This window comes from Dendropsophus ebraccatus, chromosome 14 (genome assembly GCF_027789765.1).
Source record: "Dendropsophus ebraccatus isolate aDenEbr1 chromosome 14, aDenEbr1.pat, whole genome shotgun sequence".
Taxonomy (NCBI): Eukaryota; Metazoa; Chordata; class Amphibia; order Anura; family Hylidae; genus Dendropsophus; species Dendropsophus ebraccatus.
Window position 1 is genome coordinate 76,923,385 of NC_091467.1, and position 25,826 is coordinate 76,949,210.

Consider the following 25,826-nt stretch of genomic DNA (forward strand, 5'->3'; position numbering starts at 1 on the left):
CAAAACTACAATTCCCATCATGCCTGGAGAGCTAAAGATTTGGCTGTCCAGGCATGATGGGAATTGTAGTTTTGCAACAGCTGGAGGGCCGGAGTTTGACCCCCTGGTCTATGTGAACAAGCAGTTGGCGATGGGTCGGGGTGGGAAAGGCTTCCGGTGATGTTTTGGAGGTCACAAAGCAATACGGTTCTCCTGGGCTTAGAGGGAATGTAGAGTTGTTGGTGGAGGCCTTTCTATGCTGCTGGACCCGGCACCATGGAGTGGATTTACAATGTGGGTGCTGTACGTGCTGCTTCCATGCACCTGGAATTGGGGTGACACACATGGGACGATGCCCCTCTATTGATACAGTAACCATATCAGTATGGGAGAGGGCAGCGGTTTGGCACCATAGTGCAGTAAGCGGTTAGGTGTATCAGTATGGGAGGGGGCAGCGGTTTGGCACCATGCTGCCAGCCATGATATGTGACGTCTCTCTCTCGATACAGTAACCATTTAGGTGTATTGGTATGGGAGGGGGCAGCGGTTTGGCACCATAGTGTCCGCCATGATATGTGACGTATCTATATTGATGCCTTTTTGTTTAGGTGTATCAGTATAGGAGGGAGCAGCGATTCGGCACCATAGTGTCCGCCATGATATGTGACGTCTCTCTATCGATGCAGTGAGCGGTGTTTCAGTATGGGAGAGGGCAGCGGTTCGGCACCATAATGCACTAAGCGTTTAGGTGTTTCAGTATGGGAGGGGGCAGCGGTTCGGCACTACGGCGCCCGTCATGATATGTGACATCTCTCTATCGATACCTTTTTGTTTAGTTGTATCAGTATGGGAGGGGGCAGCGGTTCGGCACTACGGCGCCCGCCATGACGCCTCTCTGAATGTAAATAAAGGTGATTGTTATCCCATCAGCTCTGGTCGCATCTTTCTGTTCATAAATTAGAAGCGCAGGACGCCGAGATGACGCCAAACAACACAATTTATTATTATTATTTTTTATAATATAAAAATAGACAATTCCCGAATAGAACGACAATGATCTGGAACACTGAAAATTCTGGAGACAATAAGAGGTATCTCCTCTAGTCCGCGGCAACGTTCCATCGCTGCATGAGAATATAAATCATCAATTCACTACGAACACAGATAAGGGGAGACGGCGGCGGCGGTGTGACCGCGACATCCAGGATTCCTGATAAAGTTAGAAATACAAGACCAAATGTCGCTCGGGGTTTCTGTGAAGCGAGAGTCTGAACACACAGCAAACAGTGCTGAACGTGGTAGAACATAGGGCCAGGGTGACGGACGTGGACAAATTCTGTACTTAGGCCAGTGATTAGCCAGATTTAGAAAAACATGGCTGCTTTCTTCCAGAAACAGCACCTCTCCTGTCCTCTGGTTGGGTGTGGGTATTACAGTGCATTTCTAGTGAAGTGATTGAACTGAACTGTAATACCACACACAACCTGAGGACAGGGGTGGCGTTGTTTCTCTAATCTTGGACATGCCCCATCACAAGCAGTGATGTCACCAGCCTCAAAGGATGGATGAATGTGAGGACACCAGTCATTTTTTGGCCACTAAATTCATGTACCTACTTCAGATCTACATAGGCTTGAATGGGCACCCTCTGCGGTTTGAACATTGCGGCACGTCTCTCATTCATTGTCTATGGAACTCCTGAGATTACCGCTTGGCTCCATAGACAATGAATGGAGAGGCGGCATGGGCGACATAAGGCCCCATTCTGGATCTCCCTCAATGATTGAACACTTATCCTGTAGATAGGGGGAAGTTAATTTAACTCTAAACACCCTTTTAAATATGTGGTGACTTCTCAGCCTGTCTAGTCTAGGTTTACCCAATGTAAGTTTCTCTCCCCCGTTTTTTCATGACTATGTTCACACAATGCATTTCTGCAGCAGTAATGAAGATAACCTTAGATTCCCATTGATCAATGAGTCCCAGAACAGCTGCTCGTGAATGGAGAGAAGCGGTGACAGATCCAGCCTGTCCGGTCTGTATTCCTGCACATCCCACCTGGGCGCTGGAGTCAGATGGTCACTTGATTGCAGCTCGATGGTCACGGGCCCCTGCAGCTCGATGGTCGGCAACAATCCCTGCAGTTTTGATGGTCACTGTCCCTGCAACTTTTGCAGGAGGTTGCAGACGTTCTGTGTGTATTCATCACGGGGTCTGACCCTCCAAGGAAGCGGGATAAGAGAGGGGTGGGGGGCATCCGGGGGGCTCTGCCATTCACATAGATGACACCACACGATGTCTGGATCCAGCTGGGAGAGACTAAGTAATGTTCTGCAGGGAAAAATCAGGAGACAAGATGACAGTTATGATGAGGAGGCCACGTGTCTGCAGTGAGGCGCCACGTGTCTACAGTGAGGCATGAGGTGCCACGTGTCTGCAGTGAGGTGCCACGTGTCTGCAGTGAGGTGTGAGGTGCCACTTGTCTGCTGTGAGGCGCCACATGTCTGCGGCGAAGCATGAGGTGCCACGTTTCTGTGTTGAGACGTGAGGTGTGACGTGACTGCGGTGAGACGTGAGGTGCGACATGACGTGTCTGCGGTGAGGTGCCACGTGTCTGCAGTGAGGCGTGAGGTGCCACGTGTCTACAGTGAGGCATGAGGTGCCACGTGTCTGCAGTGAGGCGTGAGGTGCCACGTGTCTGCAGTGAGGTGTGAGGTGCCACGTGTCTGCAGTGAGGTGTGAGGTGCCACGTGTCTGCAGTGAGGTGCCACGTGTCTGCAGTGAGGTGTGAGGTGCCACGTGCCTGCAGTGAGGTGTGAGGTGCCACGTGTCTGCAGTGATGTGTGAGGTGCCACGTGTCTACAGTGAGGTGCCACGTGTCTGCGGCGAAGCATGAGGTGCCACGTTTCTGTGTTGAGGCGTGAGGTGTGACGTGACTGCTGTGAGACGTGAGGTGCGACATGACGTGTCTGCGGTGAGGTGCCACGTGTCTGCTGTGAGGCGCCACATGTCTGCTGTGAGGCATGAGGTGCCACGTGTCTGCAGTAAGGCGCAACGTGTCTACTGTGAGTCGTGAGACTGCTGTGCCACGTGTTGTGAGGCGTGAGGCGCCACGTGTCTGCTGTGGAGGCGTGAGCGCCACGTGTCTGCGGTAAGGCGTGAGGTGTCATGTGTCTGCGGTGAGGCGTCACGTGTCTGCAGTGAGGCGCAACGTGTCTACAGTGAGTCGTGAGACTGCTGTGCCACGTGTTGTGAGGCGCCACGTCTCTGCTGTGGAGGCGTGAGCGCCACGTGTCTGCGGTAAGGCGTGAGGTGTCATGCGTCTGCGGTGAGGCGTGAGATGCAACATGACGTGTCTGCGGTGAGGTGCCACGTGTCTGCGGTGAGGCGTGAGGTGCCACGTGTCCACCGGGATCCATATTTATAGGGAAGGATAGAGAACTACTGCCTGATGCACTGGCCGATCACCATTACCCCCCCCCCCCGGGGTGACACTGGCCGATCACCATTACCCCCCCCCCCCCGGGGTGACACTGGCCGATCACTATTACCCCCTGGGTATGGCTGATAATCGTCCGGTCTTGGTCTCTTACCTGGCAGCCGCCTCCTGGAGCGGTCTGGGTTGTCTCACACTGAGATAGAGAACACAGACATCAATCACCACCAACAAATCACCATCACCTGCAAGACACAAGGAGACAAGACGGCCATAAACTCTGCTGTACAATACAGGACGTCTCTGTAGCCGCTGTGTCCAGGTGAGGGGACCCCAAGGATATCAGGGTGACCCCAAAAATAACAATACATCTGATGGTGCTGGGGCTCCTGGAGGTGACGTTGGCCAATCACTACTCCCCCCCCAGGGCGATACTGGCCGATCACTACTAAGCCCCCCCCCGGGTGATACTGGCCAATCACTACTCCCTCCACCCCCCCTGGTAACACTGGGCGATCACTACAATACAGGTAATATAATGTGCTATAATACAGGTAATATAATGTGCTATAATACAGGTAATATAATGTGCTATAATACAGGTAATATAATGTGCTATAATACAGGTAATATAATGTGCTACAATACAGGTAATATAATGTGCTATAATACAGGTAATATAATGTAAAATGTGACTCACCCAGCGCTAAATCCAGGCAGAGCGCCCCCAGACCGTCCAATATGGCTTTCTGCAGCTTGAAGGCCAGCGTGTGACTGTATATAGGCCCGGCCCGGCGGCTGACCAGGGCCTGAGAGCGGAGAGAGGTCAGGAAGGCCGGGAGAGCCTCCTTACACACTCGCTGGCGGATGAAATCTTTACACAACGCGGCCAGAGACACGAGCATCTATAGGGGACGAGACACAGAGACAGGACAAGGCCAATAATAGAACGTACGAGAGCGAGACCAGATGGAGCTACATATACTATAGGAGAGATGATGGAGCAGATGGAGCTACATATACTATAGGAGAGATGATGGAGCTACATATACTATAGGGGAGATGAGGGAGAAGATGGAGCTACATATACTATAGGGGAGATGATGGAGCAGATGGAGCTACATATACTATAGGGGAGATGATGGAGCAGATGGAGCTACATATACTATAGGGGAGATGATGGAGCAGATGGAGCTACATATACTATAGGGGAGATGATGGAGCAGATGGAGCTACATATACTATAGGGGAGATGATGGAGCAGATGGAGCTTCATATACTATAGGAGAGATGATGGAGCAGATGGAGCTACATATACTATAGGGGAGATGATGGAGCAGATGGAGCTACATATACTATAGGGGAGATGATGGAGCAGATGGAGCTACATATACTATAGGGGAGATGATGGAGCAGATGGAGCTTCATATACTATAGGAGAGATGATGGAGCAGATGGAGCTACATATACTATAGGGGAGATGAGGGAGCAGATGGAGCTACATATACTATAGGAGAGATGATGGAGCAGATGGAGCTACATATACTATAGGAGAGATGATGGAGCTACATATACTATAGGAGAGAGATGAGGGAGAAGATGGAGCTACATATACTATAGGGGAGATGATGGAGCTACATATACTATAGGAGAGAGGATGGAGCTACATATACTATAGGGGAGATGATGGAGCTACATATACTATAGGGGAGATAATGGAGCTACATATACTATAGGGGAGATGATGGAGCTACATATACTATAGGAGAGATGATGGAGCAGATGGAGCTACATATACTATAGGAGAGATGATGGAGCTACATATACTATAGGGGAGATGAGGGAGAAGATGGAGCTACATATACTATAGGGGAGATGATGGAGCTACATATACTATAGGAGAGAGGATGGAGCTACATATACTATAGGGGAGATGATGGAGCTACATATACTATAGGAGAGAGATGAGGGAGAAGATGGAGCTACATATACTATAGGGGAGATGATGGAGCTACATATACTATAGGGGAGATGAGGGAGAAGATGGAGCTACATATACTATAGGGGAGATGATGGAGCTACATATACTATAGGAGAGAGGATGGAGCTACATATACTATAGGGGAGATAATGGAGCTACATATACTATAGGGGAGATAATGGAGCTACATATACTATAGGGGAGAGGATGGAGCTACATATACTATAGGGGAGATGATGGAGCTACATATACTATAGGGGAGATAATGGAGCTACATATACTATAGGGGAGATGATGGAGCTACATATACTATAGGGGAGATGATGGAGCTACATATACTATAGGGGAGAGGATGGAGCTACATATACTATAGGGTAGATGATGGAGCTACATATACTATAGGGGAGATGATGGAGCTACATATACTATAGGGGAGATGAGGGAGCAGATGGAACTATATATACCATAGGGGAGATGATGGAGCAGATGGAGCTACATATACTATAGGAGAGATGATGGAGCTACATATACTATAGGGGAGATGATGGAGCTACATATACTATAGGGGAGAGATGAGGGAGCAGATGGAGCTACATATACTATAGGGGAGATGATGGAGCAGATGGAGCTACATATACTATAGGGGAGATGATGGAGCTACATATACTATAGGGGAGAGATGAGGGAGCAGATGGAGCTACATATACTATAGGGGAGATGATGGAGCAGATGGAGCTACATATACTATAGGGGAGAGATGATGGAGCTACATATACTATAGGGGAGATGATGGAGCTACATATACTATAGGGGAGAGATGAGGGAGCAGATGGAGCTACATATACTATAGGAGAGAGGATGGAGCTACATATACTATAGGGGAGATGAGGGAGAAGATGGAGCTACATATACTATAGGGGAGATGATGGAGCAGATGGAGCTACATATACTATAGGGGAGATGATGGAGCAGATGGAGCTACATATACTATAGGGGAGATGATGGAGCAGATGGAGCTACATATACTATAGGGGAGATGATGGAGCAGATGGAGCTACATATACTATAGGGGAGATGATGGAGCAGATGGAGCTTCATATACTATAGGAGAGATGATGGAGCAGATGGAGCTACATATACTATAGGGGAGATGATGGAGCAGATGGAGCTACATATACTATAGGGGAGATGATGGAGCAGATGGAGCTACATATACTATAGGGGAGATGATGGAGCAGATGGAGCTTCATATACTATAGGAGAGATGATGGAGCAGATGGAGCTACATATACTATAGGGGAGATGAGGGAGCAGATGGAGCTACATATACTATAGGAGAGATGATGGAGCAGATGGAGCTACATATACTATAGGAGAGATGATGGAGCTACATATACTATAGGAGAGAGATGAGGGAGAAGATGGAGCTACATATACTATAGGGGAGATGATGGAGCTACATATACTATAGGAGAGAGGATGGAGCTACATATACTATAGGGGAGATGATGGAGCTACATATACTATAGGGGAGATAATGGAGCTACATATACTATAGGGGAGATGATGGAGCTACATATACTATAGGAGAGATGATGGAGCAGATGGAGCTACATATACTATAGGAGAGATGATGGAGCTACATATACTATAGGGGAGATGAGGGAGAAGATGGAGCTACATATACTATAGGGGAGATGATGGAGCTACATATACTATAGGAGAGAGGATGGAGCTACATATACTATAGGGGAGATGATGGAGCTACATATACTATAGGAGAGAGATGAGGGAGAAGATGGAGCTACATATACTATAGGGGAGATGATGGAGCTACATATACTATAGGGGAGATGAGGGAGAAGATGGAGCTACATATACTATAGGGGAGATGATGGAGCTACATATACTATAGGAGAGAGGATGGAGCTACATATACTATAGGGGAGATAATGGAGCTACATATACTATAGGGGAGATAATGGAGCTACATATACTATAGGGGAGAGGATGGAGCTACATATACTATAGGGGAGATGATGGAGCTACATATACTATAGGGGAGATAATGGAGCTACATATACTATAGGGGAGATGATGGAGCTACATATACTATAGGGGAGATGATGGAGCTACATATACTATAGGGGAGAGGATGGAGCTACATATACTATAGGGTAGATGATGGAGCTACATATACTATAGGGGAGATGATGGAGCTACATATACTATAGGGGAGATGAGGGAGCAGATGGAACTATATATACCATAGGGGAGATGATGGAGCAGATGGAGCTACATATACTATAGGAGAGATGATGGAGCTACATATACTATAGGGGAGATGATGGAGCTACATATACTATAGGGGAGAGATGAGGGAGCAGATGGAGCTACATATACTATAGGGGAGATGATGGAGCAGATGGAGCTACATATACTATAGGGGAGATGATGGAGCTACATATACTATAGGGGAGAGATGAGGGAGCAGATGGAGCTACATATACTATAGGGGAGATGATGGAGCAGATGGAGCTACATATACTATAGGGGAGAGATGATGGAGCTACATATACTATAGGGGAGATGATGGAGCTACATATACTATAGGGGAGAGATGAGGGAGCAGATGGAGCTACATATACTATAGGAGAGAGGATGGAGCTACATATACTATAGGGGAGATGATGGAGCTACATATACTATAGGGGAGATAATGGAGCTACATATACTATAGGGGAGAGGATGGAGCTACATATACTATAGGGGAGATGAGGGAGCTACATATACTATAGGGGAGATGATGGAGCTACATATACTATAGGGGAGATGATGGAGCAGATGGAGCTACATATACTATAGGGGAGATGATGGAGCAGATGGAGCTACATATACTATAGGGGAGATGAGGGAGCAGATGGAGCTACGTATACTATAGGGGAGATAAGAAGCGGAGGTGAGGGGAGGTACCTGGAAGGCTCGCAGTAGGACCAGCGGCTCGTCCCGTAACAGTCTCTTCACAAGACACGGCCAGATCTTATGAGTGAGCGGCAGGAGAACGTCACTGTGAGAATGAAGAGGAATCAGGGAGAGACGCAACGTGTCCACCGCCTGCCGAGGAAGACCACATCATCATCATCATCATGGCATCTGACATGGTCCACATGTATCAGCTTCTTCTTCCAAGTGAAACTAAGGAAATCTCTATTATAATGTGTCCATAATAACTTATACAAGAGCCACATCTATAGGGCCCGCACCCTGCAGCTTATATGGGAGCCACGTCTATAGGGCCCGCACCCTGCAGCTTATACGGGAGCCACGTCTATAGGGCCCGCACCCTGCAGCTTATATGGGAGCCACGTCTATAGGGCCCACACCCTGCAGCTTATACGGGAGCCACATCTATAGGGCCCACACCCTGCAGCTTATACGGGAGCCACGTCTATAGGGCCGCAACCCTGCAGCTTATACGGGGACCGCACCCTGCAGCTTATACGGGAGCCACATCTATAGGGCCCGCACCCTGCAGCTTATATGGGAGCCACGTCTATAGGGCCCGCACCCTGCAGCTTATACAAGAGCCACGTCTATAGGGCCCACACCCTGCAGCTTATACGGGAGCCACGTCTATAGGGCCCACACCCTGCAGCTTATACGGGAGCCACGTCTATAGGGCCCGCACCCTGCAGCTTATACAAGAGCCACAGCTATAGGGCCCACACCCTGCAGCTTATACAAGAGCCACAGCTATAGGGCCCACACCCTGCAGCTTATACGGGAGCCACGTCTATAGGGCCCGCACCCTGCAGCTTATACAAGAGCCACAGCTATAGGGCCCGCACCCTGCAACTTATACGGGAGCCACGTCTATAGGGCCCGCACCCTGCAGCTTATACGGGAGCCACGTCTATAGGGCCCACACCCTGCAGCTTATACGGGAGCCACGTCTATAGCGCCCACACCCTGCAGCTTATACGGGGACCGCACCCTGCAGCTTATACGGGAGCCGCGTCTATAGGGCCCGCACCCTGCAGCTTATACGGGAGCCACGTCTATAGGGCCCGCACCCTGCAGCTTATACGGGAGCCACGTCTATAGGGCCCACACCCTGCAGCTTATACGGGAGCCACGTCTATAGCGCCCACACCCTGCAGCTTATACGGGGACCGCACCCTGCAGCTTATACGGGAGCCACATCTATAGGGCCCACACCCTGCAGCTTATACGGGGACCGCACCCTGCAGCTTATACGGGAGCCACGTCTATAGGGCCCACACCCTGCAGCTTATTCGGGAGCCACGTATATAGGGCCCGCACCCTGCAGCTTATACGGGAGCCACGTCTATAGGGCCCGCACCCTGCAGCTTATACGGGAGCCACATCTATAGGGCCCGCACCCTGCAGCTTATACAAGAGCCAGATCTATAGGGCCGCACCCTGCAGCTTATACGGGAGCCACGTCTATAGGGCCCGCACCCTGCAGCTTATACGGGAGCCACGTCTATAGGGCCCGCACCCTGCAGCTTATACGGGAGCCACGTCTATAGGGCCCGCACCCTGCAGCTTATACGGAAGCCACATCTATAGGACCCGCACCCTGCAGCTTATACGGGAGCCACGTCTATAGGACCCGCACCCTGCAGCTTATACGGGAGCCACATCTATAGGACACGCACCCTGCAGTTTATACGGGAGCCACGTCTATAGGGCCCACGTCCATGTCAGGAACTGCCCAGAGCAGCAGCAAATCCCCATAGAAAACCTCTCCTGCTCTAGACAGTTCCTGACATGGACAGAGGTGGCAGCAGAGAGCAGTGTGTCAGACTGGAGAGAATACACCACTTCCTGCAGGACATACAGCAGCTGTTAAAGGGGAACTCCGGAAAAGAAAAGTCCAGGAAGTGAAAAAAAATGACCCCTGTGCAAATCCACATTGTCTCCTGCTCTTTCTGCTCTCCCCCCTTAGGAGACAAATCTTCCATGCCTCTGTCTCACACTGTGTGTGTTTGCTGAGTACAGGCTGATGATGCAGACAGAGGGCGGGGGGTGATGTCACAGGAGGCGGGGCTGGATCCCCCAATCCCCTGAGTGATTCACCATCTCTGACCTGCCAGAAGCAGGTGTTGCACTGATTTCTCTAATTGTGCAGAAGTGTGCAGGGAAATTAGGGCTGTGTTCACACATGTTGGAGTGTCATTACAGTACTGCAGCATATTTACAAAAATGATGCAGTAACACAAGTAAATGATACTAAACGTCAGAGAGGATCAGAGCCTTATTGTGGGGCTCAACTTCAAAGATAACAGATGCTTGATAATAATATGTGCGTGGAAATAAAAAAAAAAATTCAAAAAGTTATTTACTTTATTCCAATATCAGCGTTACAGGTAGAGAATACAGTGTGCTGTGTGGTGTTACAGGTAGAGAATACAGCGTGCTGTGTGGTGTTACAGGTAGAGAATACAGTGTGCTGCGTGGTGTTACAGGTAGAGAATACAGTGCTGTGTGGTGTTACAGGTAGAGAATACAGCGTGCTGTGTGGTGTTACAGGTAGAGAATACAGTGTGCTGTGTGGTGTTACAGGTAGAGAATACAGTGTGCTGTGTGGTGTTACAGGTAGAGAAAACAGTGTGCTGTGTGGTGTTACAGGTAGAGAATACAGCGTGCTGTGTGGTGTTACAGGTAGAGAATACAGCGTGCTGTGTGGTGTTACAGGTAGAGAATACAGCGTGCTGTGTGGTGTTACAGGTAGAGAATACAGTGCTGTGTGGTGTTACAGATAGAGAATACAGTGTGCTGTGTGGTGTTACAGGTAGAGAATACAGTGTGCTGTGCGGGTGGGACCCAATGAAATCATAAATTACTGCAAATAATTCAGTGACACAATGAAACTGCAATGTGTGAACACAGTCTAAATGTTTTGCAACAGCTTTGGGCGGGGAATGGGCAGGGTGGAGGACTGTGATGAACAGCTGAGGGAAAGCAATGCATTCTGGAACCTGTAGTCCTGTGTACAACTGATAAACCAGGAAGTCCAGAAACACAAAACAGAACAAAACTAACCCCCAAAACAAATAGATTTTTGGTAGTTTCGAAAATGGAATAGATGGGTAAGTAATGCTTTATGCTTCTGCAGAAGTTTCATTTTTTTTAACCTCTACCTGGAGTTTCCCTTTAAGTACTGGAAGACTGGAGATTTTTTCCCTGCAGCAGTACCCCTTCAGTGTAGGAGACTTTATAAATGTATCATGACTAATGGTATTAGGTCACTCTGCACACACCATGTGACCCGCCGCCATCCTCATACAACGAGGCACCGTACTGGCCATTATATTGCATCTTCTTATAAATAAGCTGTTTATAGTTCTACAGTTTCCCATTCTACCCCAGTCATGTAATGGTCCCTCCCCCCAGTCATGTAATGGTCCCTCCCCCCAGTCATGTAATGGTCCCTCCCCCCAGTCATGTAATGGTCCCTCCCCCCAGTCATGTAATGGTCCCTCCCCCCAGTCATGTAATGGTCCCTACCCCCAGTCATGTAATGGGCCCTCCCCCCAGTCATGTAATGGTCCCTACCCCCAGTCATGTAATGGTCCCTACCCCCAGTCATGTAATGGGCCCTCCCCCCAGTCATGTAATGGTCCCTCCACCAGTCATGTAATGGTCCCTCCTCCTAGTCATGTAATGGTCCCTCCCCCCAGTCATGTAATGGTCCCTACCCCCAGTCATGTAATGGTCCCTACCCCCAGTCATGTAATGGGCCCTCCCCCCAGTCATGTAATGGTCCCTCCACCAGTCATGTAATGGTCCCTCCTCCCAGTCATGTAATGGTCCCTCCCCCCAGTCATGTAATGGTCCCTCCCCCCAGTCATGTAATGGTCCCTCCACCAGTCATGTAATGGTCCCTACCCCCAGTCATGTAATGGTCCCTACCCCCAGTCATGTAATGGGCCCTCCCCCCAGTCATGTAATGGTCCCTACCCCCAGTCATGTAATGGTCCCTACCCCCAGTCATGTAATGGGCCCTCCCCCCAGTCATGTAATGGTCCCTACCCCCAGTCATGTAATGGTCCCTCCCCCCAGTCATGTAATGGTCCCTCCCCCCAGTCATGTAATGGTCCCTCCCCCCAGTCATGTAATGGTCCCTCCACCAGTCATGTAATGGTCCCTACCCCCAGTCATGTAATGGTCCCTCCCCCCAGTCATGTAATGGTCCCTCCCCCCAGTCATGTAATGGTCCCTCCCCCCAGTCATGTAATGGGCCCTCCCCCCAGTCATGTAATGGGCCCTCCCCCCAGTCATGTAATGGGCCCTACACCAGTCATGTAATGGTCCCTTCACCAGTCATGTAATGGTCCCTCCTCCTAGTCATGTAATGGTCCCTCCCCCCAGTCATTTAATGGTCCCTCCCCCCAGTCATTTAATGGTCCCTCCCCCCAGTCATGTAATGGGCCCTCCCCCAGTCATGTAATGGGCCCTCCTCCTAGTCATGTAATGGTCCCTCCCCCCTGTCATGTAATGGTCCCTACACCAGTCATGTAATGGGCCCTCCCCCCAGTCATGTAATGGTCCCTACACCAGTCATGTAATGGGCCCTACACCAGTCATGTAATGGTCCCTACACCAGTCATGTAATGGGCCCTCCCCCCAGTCATGTAATGGGCCCTCCCCCTAGTCATGTAATGGTCCCTACACCAGTCATGTAATGGGCCCTCCCCCCAGTCATGTAATGGTCCCTACACCAGTCATGTAATGGTCCCTCCCCCCAGTCATGTAATGGTCCCTACACCAGTCATGTAATGGGCCCTCCCCGCAGTCATGTAATGGTCCCTACACCAGTCATGTAATGGTCCCTCCCCCCAGTCATGTAATGGTCCCTCCCCCCAGTCATGTAATGGTCCCTCCCCCCAGTCATGTAATGGTCCCTCCCCCCAGTCATGTAATGGTCCCTCCCCCCAGTCATGTAATGGTCCCTCCCCCCAGTCATGTAATGGTCCCTCCCCCCAGTCATGTAATGGTCCCTCCCCCCAGTCATGTAATGGTCCCTCCCCCCAGTCATGTAATGGTCCCTCCCCCCAGTCATGTAATGGTCCCAGTTCCCGTTTCTCCTGCTGTACCTGAATGCGAAGCATTGTGTCACCGTGCAGCAGGAAGTGCGTACACCTTTCCGCAACCTCTTTGGCGATCTGAACGTGGATGGGCAATGGTGGCTTCTCGTCATCACTATCGTCTTCTGGAGGCGGCAAAACATCTAAACCAGTAAAGGTAAAAATTAATCACATCTGAATAAAAAAAAAAAAAAGCTTTTTATAAGAATGACTGATGTGGACATGGCCCTTTATTCACATTTGGCGGCTTAGTTGCGGTTTCCACCTTCACATAGCAGTAATAAGCTCCGCCCCTACTCCCTGTGTTTCGTCCTGGTGTCTCCTTACTAGAGACAGATTTCCCTTATGAACAGACAGTGGGCGACAGACTGCACAGAACTGAGACAACTAGTGGCTGAGAGATTAGAGATTCACAAATATAGATCACATTGGCTATGGCATGGAGGAGAGTTGTTTAAAAGACAGCGAGTTATGAATGCCAGGACCCCTTCTAGCTAACTGGGTATTTACCGCTTCTATATCAGTCATCCCCCCACCCCCACCCACTGTGGACTCATGGGAACATGATAAGAGGTTTTTTTTTTTATAATGAACCACAGGTTAGGAATCATTGCTAGAGATGAGCGAACCTCGAGCAATAACAACAGACGAACCCAAGAATTTGACATTTGATCACCGGTGGCTGAGGAAGTTGGATGCCGCCCTAGGCGGTCCTGGAAAACATGGATACAGCCATAGGCCACAGGCTGTATCCACCAGGACTGGGGCAGCATCCAATTCTTAAAGGGGTAGTGCAGCGTTTAACATTTTTTCACTAAATAACACACATTACAAAGTTATACAACTTTGTAATGTGTGTTATTTAAGTGAATGGCCCCCTTCCCCGTGTTCCCCCCACCCCGGAAGTGTGGAACATTATACTTACCGACCCTGGCCGCAATCTTCGGTCGACGAAGTCATCTTCAGGAGGCCAGCCGAACCGCTCCAGCTGTCCCTCATTCCGCCCCCCCCCCCCTCTGCCGCATTATCATCAGCTCCTCGGCCGTGATTAGCTGAGCATAACTGTGCTAAGCCAATCGCGGCTGAGCAGGTGATAAAGCAGCAGAGGGGGCCGGCATGAGGGACAGCTGGATCGCTCCGGCCGGCCTCCCAAAGAGGACGTCGTCGACCCAAGATGGCAGCTGGGGTCGACAGCAATTGAGTAAGTATACTGCACCACACTTCCAGGGTGGGGGGGAACAGGGGGAAGGAGCCGCACTACCCCTTTAAGCTGCTGCCAATCAAATGCATGATCGGGTTTGGACGAGGTTTGCTCATATCTGCTCTCTATCATACGTGTTCATCTGCTCATCTGTATCGTGTATTATGGGGCAGCACGGTGGCTCAGTGGTTAGCAGTGTAGCCATGCAGCACCGGGGTCCTGGGTTTACATCCCACCAAGGACAACATCTGCAAAGAGTTTGTATGTTCTTTCCGTGTTTGCTTGGGTTTCCTCTGGGTACACTGGTTTCCTCCCACCCCCAAAATATACAGATCGGTGAATTTAGATTGTGAGTCCTAATGGGGACAGGAACTAAAACTGACAAACTGTAAATTGTTGCGGAATCAGCCGGCGCTAAACAAATAACAGCATTGTCATCATCATAAATGTAAAGCACGGTCACCTGCAGCCTCGTCTTCTTCAATGTCTCCTTTCGCTATACGTAGTTGTTCTATATGTCTCTGAAGAAACTGTATTATCTCCTGGGCTAGGTCCCCATCCTTCTGTATCATCTCTCGGGCTAGGCTCCCATTCTTCTGTGTCATCTCCCGGGCTAGGCTCCCATCCTTCTGTATCATCTCTGGGGCTAGGCTCCCATCCTTCTGTATCATCTCTTGGGCTAGGCTCTCATTCTCCTGTATCATTTCTTGGGCTAGGCTCCCATCCTCCTGTATCGTCCCCTGGGCTAGGCTCCCATCAACCAGCTGTTGCTGAGTGGATGCATTGTTTGCTGGTTGGGCAGTAACGTCTGGTAAAGGAAACCATTTACCTGTAAAGCAGAGGAGAAGTAGGACCAGTAAAGGCAAATGCTGGCGTAGCCCCCTGAATGGACAACCTTACTGTCCAGGCCACCGCCCACCATGTTTCTATGACCATTGGACGTGGTATTTACCTAATCTTGTGACGAGAGAATTGAGCACAGGGAAGAGGATCTTGGCTCCTTCATTCTGCGACTGGTCCAATGCTGGAAGCAGATCCTGGACAAGTTCATACAACAGCGGCAAGAGACCAGGCCCACAATTCTCCAACATGGCATGTAATACATGAGCAGCACCCCCGTGGTGGCGCCGAAGCCTTCGGAGACCAACAGAGACTTCACTTGCTAAATAATCTGCATTGAGTTCAATCAACTGGTTGACATCCTTGTATCCACATGCCTGGCTGACACTGCCCAACACCATTACAGCTGCCCCGCTGACCATCAACGAAGGATCTCCAACTTTCTCAAGTAGCGGGTATAGGGTGGATATAAGAAGTGGGCGGAATTGGGAGCCAAGGGCCTGGGCAAAGCAGGCAATGCCCTCTAACTGCAGACAAATCCTCCAAGCATTAGCAGTCATGTCACTAATGGCTGGTTTTTGTGGACCCCTAACGCGAAGCAATGCCAACCCATCTACTACTTCATCACTGTCCTGGCAAGTAAGAAGATGCCAGTTGGTAGGGTCGGTGTATTCTTCCAACAATGGCCGTATAGCTTCCATGAGTTCACTGGCATCCAGGGTCTGGTTACCTCCATTGAGTGCTTCAATATCAATCCCTGCTGCCCCTAATACTAACTGGTTCAGGATGATCACCGCTGGCAGAATTTGTGCTCGATACAGACCCAAAAAGTGATCTGTTAATAAATAGAAATCTCCATAATGACCCAAGAGCCTACAGGCACTCTGAATATAGGAAAGGATCTGTGGGTCCCTGAAGAAGCGGAATGACTTCTGTTGGACCCCAGTATGGGCTATGTCTCGCTGCTTGAGGGCCACAAGCGAGGAAGGAAGTCTTTCTTCCACTATCTTAACAGAGTATAAGTCTAGCTCTAGCGTCTGTATGAGGGCAGTAGATAGACGCTGAAGGTGAGCGGGGGAGTGCAATGTTAGTGTAAGCCTGGGGCCAAGAAGCTGCAGATATCCTACAAGAAGTGATAACGTGTGAAGCTTGCCTTGGTCATCCTGAGACCTCAGCAGTCTGGGAAGAGTTACAGCTAGAGAATGGAGGCTCTCTGACAGCACCTCTCCCAGGGTCCTGGATGCTGGTCCTTCCTTGGAAACCTCCAGTAGAATCTCACGAGTCCTTGACTTAACCTCAGGTCTATCATCACTCATATGACTAACCAGTATCCGCAAGAGATTGCCCATTGCCTCTACTAAGGAATTCCAGCAACGGGCATGCAAGAGATGAGCCAAGCCCACCAGAGCCAGTCGCACTCTCCAGTGAGGGTCGGCCGTGCAACGTTCTGTGATCTTTTCTAGATGTATCTGTAAATGGCTGGAAGACTTTTTCACCCAAGTGCTGCATCTGTGCACCATAAGCTCTGCCACGCGTACGGGCAGTCCTGGGTATGAGGGCTTCTTGTCGGGCACTTGTTCCAGGCTTTCATCAGACATTACCGAGCTGACTGCCCCGGCCCACAGCTTGACCGCTCCTGCTGTTATCCGGTAGCCTTGCTTTGGGTCCCCACAGATTATCCTTGTTAATACCGTACACACCCCAGGAAGGAAGGAAGCAAACAGATCGCCCAGAGAGGTGTCCTGCTTCAGCTCCAGCATCAGCAATCTCTCCAAACAGTTCAAAGCTTCCAGGCGGATCTCCCGTGACTTCTCATGTTCTGCGAGCCTCAGCAGCAGAGTAATGGTGAAGCCCATCTCCGGAAGCATGGAGGGCTTATATAGCACGTGTAGCACCTCCGCACCGGAGGATCGGAGAAGAGCCTGTAGTGCCACCACCACTGCAAGTTTCAGCTCTTCCGGCACCTGCTGCTGAGGGTCCGGAGGAAGACATCGACATAACTCGCTGAACATCTCCTGTAGGGTGACCGGACTCTTTAATCGAGCGATGGACAGAACGTGGCTAATACACTCCACCACTGCCTGCACCAGTCCGGGTTTCTTTGGGCCGGGGGTCTTCAGGGAGAAACGCAGAGGGAAAAGAACATAGTCCACAAGATCCTGAAGAGCGGAGGCGTCTGTCGAGGAAATCTGCGCTCTCAGGTTTTTCACATTTTGCGCGGTCTGCTCCATTGTCAGCCGAACGCAGAACGGCCGCAGTCCTTCAAAAGCGCTGCTGGGTGGAGGGGTCTCGGCCGCCATGGCTTCCTTCACGACTGGTATCCAAGGAAGAAGCCTGTTGGGTGAAATGTACAATTATATAGATGCAACTCACATAATAAAAGTATACTGAAAGGTTTTACCACTCAGACACGCCGGCAGTTCTGGCGTCCATCAAAGCCACGGTCCTCCAGCCGGAGCAGAACTACAACTCCCAGCATGCCTGACCAGCCCGAGCCTCAGCTGAAGAGTCACAGACAGCCGGGGACATTGATCCAGTGACAACTTCAGATCTTTACAAGAGCGTGTGGTCAGGTGCGTCACCCACTCAGCGCCTCTTAGGTTGCTAAGCAACAGTGCAAACTTATTTTTAAAGGAATGACTGAGTAACTAATAATTTTAACGATACGTCATAACGGGCAGCAGTCACTGTCTATGGGAGTGTGACAGCCGCATGACAGCCCCCTGACAGCCACACAGGATGACATATATCTACAATCATTGCAACACACTGATTGTGGGCCCTGTACTTCCACTATGGTGTTAACCCTAGCGCTGCCAATGCCTAATCTAGTACTGAGTGACACACATGCCCAGCTCCATGCTCTCACACAACAACATGCTGCACACTACTCACCTCAACCCATAGTGCTGTAGATAGGGCGGTTTCACATGCCGGAAGTGACGTCATAAACTCTGCGCCCGGCTTCCTCGGAGCGCAGTAGTCAAGGAAACGCGTCCCTTCATCTTGGAGCACGTGACTCGCCGCTGCGGGGTGAGAGGTCAGGCGGCCATCTTGAGCTGGGCCAAGGGGGGGGTCCCCCAAACGGAGAGTCATGGCGTCATTTACCGAGCCGGCCCTGGAGAAGAAACTCTCGGAGTTGAGTAACTCGCAGCAGAGCGTGCAGACCCTGTCCCTGTGGCTGATCCATCACCGGAAACACGCCGCCTCCATAGTCACCGTGTGGCAGCGGGAGCTCAAGAGAGGTATGCACCTGCCCGTGTGCCCGAGAGCCTCACCCGCCGTATATACTGGTGTAGGGGGGCAGGGGCAGCAGTGGGACCTCTACCCCCCGTATATACTGGTGTAGGGGGGCAGAGGGCAGCAGTGGGACCTCTACCCCCCGGATATACTGCTATACACGGGCAGGGGAAGCAGTGTGACCTACCCCCCCGTATATACTGCTATACAGGGGCAGGGGGCAGCAGTGTGACATCTACCCCCCGTATATACTGGTGTAGGGGGGCAGTGGGAGATCTACCCCCCGTATATACTGGTGTAGGGAGGCAGTGGGACCTCTACCCCCCGTATATACTGGTGTAGGGGGGCAGGGGCAGCAGTGGGACCTCTACGCCCCGGATATACTGGTGTAGGGGGGCAGGGGGCAGCAGTGGGACCTCTACCCCCCGGATATACTGGTGTAGGGGGGCAGCAGTGGGACCTCTACCCCCCGTATATACTGGTGTAGGGAGGCAGTGGGAGATCTACCCCCGTATATACTGGTGTAGGGGGGCAGGGGCAGCAGTGGGACCTCTACCCCCCGGATATACTGGTGCAGGGGGCAGCAGTGGGACCTCTACCCCCCGTATATACTGGTGTAGGGGGGCAGCATTGGGACCTCTACCCCCCGTATATACTGGTGTAGGGAGGCAGTGGGAGATCTACCCCCGTATATACTGGTGTAGGGGGGCAGGGGCAGCAGTGGGACCTCTACCCCCCGGATATACTGGTGCAGGGGGCAGCAGTGGGACCTCTACCCCCCGTATATACTGGTGTAGGGGGGCAGCATTGGGACCTCTACCCCCCGTATATACTGGTGTAGGGAGGCAGTGGGAGATCTACCCCCGTATATACTGGTGTAGGGGGGCAGGGGCAGCAGTGGGACCTCTACCCCCCCGGATATACTGGTGCAGGGGGCAGCAGTGGGACCTCTACCCCCCGTATATACTGGTGTAGGGGGGCAGCATTGGGACCTCTACCCCCCGTATATACTGGTGTAGGGAGGCAGTGGGAGATCTACCCCCGTATATACTGGTGTAGGGGGGCAGGGGCAGCAGTGGGACCTCTACCCCCCGGATATACTGGTGCAGGGGGCAGCAGTGGGACCTCTACCCCCCGTATATACTGGTGTAGGGAGGCAGTGGGAGATCTACCCCCCCGTATATACTGGTGTAGGGAGGCAGTGGGACCTCTACCCCCCGGATATACTGGTGTAGGGGGGCAGGGGGCAGTAGTGGGACCTCTACCCCCCCGTATATACTGGTGTAGGGAGGCAGTGGGAGATCTACCCCCGTATATACTGCTATACTGGTGCAGGGGGCAGCAGTGGGAGATCTACCCCCCGTATATACTGGTGTAGGGGGGCAGGGGGCAGCAGTGGGACCTCTACCCCCCGGATATACTGGTGTAGGGGGGCAGGGGGCAGCAGTGGGACCTCTACCCCCCGGATATACTGGTGTAGGGGGGCAGGGGGCAGCAGTGGGACCTCTACCCCCCGGATATACTGGTGTAGGGGGGCAGGGGGCAGCAGTGGGACCTCTACCCCCCGTATATACTGGTGTAGGGGGGCAGGGGGCAGCAGTGGGACCTCTACCCCCCGTATATACTGGTGTAGGGGGGCAGGGGGCAGCAGTGGGACCTCTACCCCCCGGATATACTGGTGTAGGGGGGCAGGGGGCAGCAGTGGGACCTCTACCCCCCGGATATACTGGTGTAGGGGGGGCAGGGGGCAGCAGTGGGACCTCTACCCCCCGGATATACTGGTGTAGGGGGGGCAGGGGGCAGCAGTGGGACCTCTACCCCCCGGATATACTGGTGTAGGGGGGGCAGGGGGCAGCAGTGTGACATCTACCCCCCGGATATACTGCTATACAGGGGCAGCAGTGGGACCTCTACCCCCCGTATATACTGGTGTAGGGAGGCAGTGGGAGATCTACCCCCGTATATACTGGTGTAGGGGGGCAGGGGGCAGCAGTGGGACCTCTACCCCCCGGATATACTGCTATACAGGGGCAGCAGTGGGAAATCTACCCCTCGTATATACTGCTATACAGGGGCAGCAGTGGGACCTCTACCCCCCGTATATACTGGTGTAGGGGGGCAGCAGTGGGACCTCTACCCCCCGTATATACTGGTGTAGGGGGGCAGCAGTGGGACCTCTACCCCCCGTATATACTGCTATACAGGGGCAGGGGGCAGCAGTGGGATATCTACCCCCTGTATATACTGGTGTAGAGGGGCAGGGGGCAGCAGTGTTACCTCTACCCCCCGTATATACTGCTATACAGGGGCAGGGGGCAGCAGTGTTACCTCTACCCCCCATATATACTGCTATGCAGGGGGCAGCAGTGTGACCTACCCCCCCCCCCCCCCCCCCGTATATACTGCTATACAGGGGCAGGGGGCAGCAGTGTGACATCTACCCCCAGTATATACTGGTGCAGGGGGCAGCAGTGGGACCTCTACCCCCCGTATATACTGGTGTAGGGAGGCAGTGGGAGATCTACCCCCGTATATACTGGTGTAGGGGGGCAGGGGGCAGCAGTGGGACCTCTACCCCCCGGATATACTGCTATACAGGGGCAGCAGTGGGACCTCTACCCCCCGTATATACTGCTATACAGGGGCAGCAGTGGGACCTCTACCCCCCGTATATACTGGTGTAGGGAGGCAGCAGTGGGACCTCTACCCCCGTATATACTGGTGTAGGGAGGCAGTGGGAGATCTACCCCCGTATATACTGGTGTAGGGGGGCAGGGGGCAGCAGTGGGACCTCTACCCCCCGTATATACTGCTATACAGGGGCAGCAGTGGGACCTCTACCCCCCCCCCCCCCCCCCCCTATATACTGCTATACAGGGGCAGCAGTAGGACCTCTACCCCCCGTATATACTGCTATACAGGGGCAGGGGGCAGCAGTGGGATATCTACCCCCTGTATATACTGGTGTAGAGGGGCAGGGGGCAGAAGTGTTACCTCTACCCCCCGTATATACTGCTATACAGGGGCAGGGGGCAACAGTGGGACCTCTAACCCCCCATATATACTGCTATGCAGGGGGCAGCAGTGTGACCTACCCCCCCGTATATACTGCTATACAGGGGCAGGGGGCAGCAGTGTGACATCTACCCCCAGTATATACTGGTGCAGGGGGCAGCAGTGGGAGATCTACCCCCGTATATACTGATAAAAAGGGGCAGGGGGCAGCAGTGTGACCTCTACCCCCCGTATATACTGCTAAACAGGGGCAGGGGGCAGCAGTGGGACCTCTACCCCCCGTATATACTGCCATACAGGGGCAGGGGGCAGCAGTGGGACCTCTACCCCCCGTATATACTGCTAAACAGGGGCAGGGGGCAGCAGTGGGACCTCTACCCCCCGTATATACTGCCATACAGGGGCAGGGGGCAGCAGTGGGACCTCTACCCCCCGTATATACTGCTATACAGGGGCAGGGGGCAGCAGTGGGACCTCTACCCCCCGTATATACTGGTGTAGGGGGGCAGCAGTGGGACCTCTACCCCCCGTATATACTGGTGCAGGGGGCAGCAGTGTGACATCTACCCCCCGTATATACTGGTGTAGGCGGGCAGCAGTGTGACCTCTACCCCCTGTATATACTGGTGTAGGGGGGCAGGGGGCAGCAGTGGGACCTCTAATGCCCCCCCCCCCCCCGTATATACTGCTATACAGGGTCAGGGGGCAGCAGTAGGATATCTACCCCCTGTATATACTGGTGTAGAGGGGCAGGGGGCAGCAGTGTAACATCTTACCCCTGTATGTACACTGGTGTAGAGGGGCAGCAGCATGACATCTACCCCCCGTATATACTGGTATAGAGAGGCAGCAGTGTGACCTTTTATCTTTTCCTATCGGAGCCGTGCTCTCCAGCTGTTGTACAACTGCACTGGTACCTCCCGGCAGGCACTGATACCTGACACCTCCCAGCAGGCACTGACACCTCCCGGCAGGCACTGATACCTGACACCTCCCGGCAGGCACTGACACCTCCCGGCAGGCACTGATACCTGACACCTCCCGGCAGGCACTGGTACCTGACACCTCCCGGCAGGCACTGGTACCTGACACCTCCCGGCAGGCACTGGTACCTGACACCTCCCGGCAGGCACTGATACCTGACACCTCCCGGCAGGCACTGATACCTGACACCTCCCGGCAGGCACTGATACCTGACACCTCCCGGCAGGCACTGATACCTGACACCTCCCGGCAGGCACTGATACCTGACACCTCCCGGCAGGCACTGATACCTGACACCTCCCGGCAGGCACTGATACCTGACACCTCCCGGCAGGCACTGATACCTGACACCTCCCGGCAGGCACTGATACCTGACACCTCCCGGCAGGCACTGATACCTGACACCTCCCGGCAGGCACTGATACCTGACACCTCCCGGCAGGCACTGATACCTGACACCTCCCGGCAGGCACTGATACCTGACACCTCCCGGCAGGCACTGATACCTGACACCTCCCGGCAGGCACTGATACCTGACACCTCCCGGCAGGCACTGGTACCTCCCGGCAGGCACTGATACCTGACACCTCCCGGCCGGCCCGGACAGTGCTGGGAGTTGTAGTTTCCCCATCTGCTGTTCTTCAGCTGTTGCAGGCACAGGGCATTCTGGGAGTTTTGGTTTGGCAGTGTTTACACTCTGCTGTACTACAGCTCCCAGCAGGCCCTGGTGACTCCCAGCATGCCTGGACAGCCATCACCAGTTTGTTGCTTTCCATCTATTGCCAGGTACCTGGACACTTGAGGCTCTCTTACCCTGTATCTCAGTGCTGGAAAGGACTATGGTGGTACAGCAGGTCTGTGTACGGACATGATGATGGCTCCCATCTATCCATGGGCTAATATACACTTACAGGTCCACATTGGAGTCACTGAGGGGGTCAGCCTGTATGGCGGCCTCCTGACTCTGGCATAGCCCCTGCACTAATGACCTGACCTCTAATGAGCCTCCTTTGTCTGGGGGCGGGGGGGCCTCCTTTGTCTGGGGGCGGGGGGGCCTCCTTTGTCTGGGGGCGGGGGGGCCTCCTTTGTCTGGGGGCGGGGGGGCCTCCTTTGTCTGGGGGCGGGGGGGCCTCCTTTGTCTGGGGGCGGGGGGGCCTCCTTTGTCTGGGGGCGGGGGGGCCTCCTTTGTCTGGGGGCGGGGGGGCCTCCTTTGTCTGGGGGCGGGGGGGCCTCCTTTGTCTGGGGGCGGGGGGGCCTCCTTTGTCTGGGGGCGGGGGGGCCTCCTTTGTCTGGGGGCGGGGGGGCCTCCTTTGTCTGGGGGCGGGGGGCCTCCTTTGTCTGGGGGCCCTCCTTTGTCTGGGGGCCCTCCTTTGTCTGGGGGGCGCCTCCTTTGTCTGGGGGGCGCCTCCTTTGTCTGGGGGGCGCCTCCTTTGTCTGGGGGCGCCTCCTTTGTCTGGGGGCGCCTCCTTTGGGGGCGCCTCCTTTGTCTGGGGGCGCCTCCTTTGTCTGGGGGCGCCTCCTTTGTCTGGGGGCGGGGGGGCCTCCTTTGTCTGGGGGCGGGGGGGCCTCCTTTGTCTGGGGGCGGGGGGGCCTCCTTTGTCTGGGGGCGGGGGGGCCTCCTTTGTCTGGGGTCGCCCATTCTTCTTGGTTCCTGTAAATTCCTGTCCTGCATGATCTGCGCACTGGAGATCTCCCCAGAGAGGCTCAATGTAACTGAGGTCAGGAGACTGAGATGGACACTTACTGTTGGCCCCCGATCCCTTAGTCCCTGGTGCTGTCAGTGTAACAATTCGCCCCCGATCCCTCAGTCCCCGCTGCTGTCAGTGTTACTGTTGGCCCCCGATCCCTCAGTCCCTGGTGCTGTCAGTGTTGCCACAAGTTCCCTCAGTCCCTGGTGCAGTCAGTGTTGCCGCCAGTTCCCTCAGTCCCCGCTGCTGTCAGTGTAACAATCCGCCCCCGATCCCTCAGTCCCTGGTGCTGTCAGTGTTACTGTTGGCCCCCGATCCCTCAGTCCCCGCTGCTGTCAGTGTTGCCACCAGTTCCCTCAGTCCCCGCTGCTGTCAGTGTTGCCACCAGTTCCCTCAGTCCCCGCTGCTGTCAGTGTTGCCACCAGTTCCCTTAGTCCCCGCTGCTGTCAGTGTTACTGTTGGCCCCTGATCCTTTAGTCCCCGCTGCTGTCAGTGTAACAATCCGCCCCCGATCCCTTAGTCCCTGGTGCTGTCAGTGTTACTGTTGGCCCCCGATCCCTCAGTCTCCGCTGCTGTCAGTGTTGCCCAAGTTCCCTCAGTCCTTGGTGCTGTCAGTGTAACAATCCGCCCCCGATCCCTCAGTCCCCGCTGCTGTCAGTGTTACTGTTGGCCCCAGATCCCTTAGTCCCCGCTGCTGTCAGTGTAACAATCCGCCCCTGATCCCTCAGTCCCCGCTGCTGTCAGTGTAACAATCCGCCCCCGATCCCTTAGTCCCTGGTGCTGTCAGTGGTACTGTTGGCTCCAGATCCCTCAGTCCCTGGTGCTGTCAGTGTAACAATCCTCCCCCGATCCCTTAGTCCCCGCTGCTGTCCATGTTACTGTTGGCCCCCGATCCCTTAGTCCCCGCTGCTGTCAGTGTTACTGTTGGCCCCCGATCCCTCAGTCCCCGCTGCTGTCAGTGTTGCTGTTGGCCCCCGATCCCTCAGTCCCCGCTACTGTAATTGTTGCCACCAGTTCCCTCAGTCCCCGCTGCTGTCAGTGTTGCCACCAGTTCCCTCAGTCCCCGCTGCTGTCAGTGTTGTCACCAGTTCCCTCAGTCCCCGCTGCTGTCAGTGTTGCCACCAGTTCCCTCAGTCCCCGCTGCTGTCAGTGTTGCCACCAGTTCTCTCAGTCCCCGCTGCTGTCAGTGTAACAATCCGCCCCGAATCCCTCAGTCCCCGCTGCTGTCAGTGTTACTGTTGGCCCCAGATCCCTCAGTCCCCGCAGCTGTCATTGTTACTGTTGGCCCCCGATCCCTCAGTCCCCACTGCTGTCAGTGTAACCATCCGCCCCTGATCCCTTAGTCCCC

The 25,826-nt window shown here is 53.2% G+C and overlaps 2 protein-coding genes across 3 annotated transcripts in view; one reads left to right on the top strand and one right to left on the bottom strand.

Annotated features, from left to right (window-relative positions):
* Positions 1-967: 967 nt before the first annotated feature.
* Positions 968-18,531, bottom strand: TTI1 (TELO2 interacting protein 1). 2 transcript variants are annotated; one of them, XM_069953609.1, is made up of 8 exons: positions 18,447-18,531; positions 15,664-17,885; positions 15,175-15,540; positions 13,520-13,653; positions 8,370-8,510; positions 4,116-4,320; positions 3,573-3,660; positions 968-2,310 (listed from the first exon to the last, which is right to left on the bottom strand). In XM_069953609.1, the coding sequence occupies exons 2-8, from the start codon at positions 17,849-17,851 to the stop codon at positions 2,133-2,135; spliced, it is 3,300 nt and encodes a 1,099-aa protein (XP_069809710.1). In that variant the 5' UTR covers positions 17,852-17,885; positions 18,447-18,531; the 3' UTR covers positions 968-2,132. The 2 variants fall into 2 exon arrangements, with proteins under 2 accessions (XP_069809710.1, XP_069809711.1); XM_069953610.1 differs by lacking the exons at positions 968-2,310; positions 3,573-3,660; positions 4,116-4,320; positions 8,370-8,510 and adding an exon at positions 8,516-8,591.
* A 27-nt stretch (positions 18,532-18,558) lies between these two features.
* RPRD1B (regulation of nuclear pre-mRNA domain containing 1B) overlaps positions 18,559-25,826 on the top strand; it is a 39,666-nt gene continuing 32,398 nt past the window's right edge. Inside the window, exon 1 of the mRNA XM_069953611.1 lies at positions 18,559-18,796. Coding sequence (XP_069809712.1) covers positions 18,646-18,796 — 151 coding nt within the window. The 5' untranslated portion in view covers positions 18,559-18,645. The remainder of the gene's footprint in view (positions 18,797-25,826) is intronic.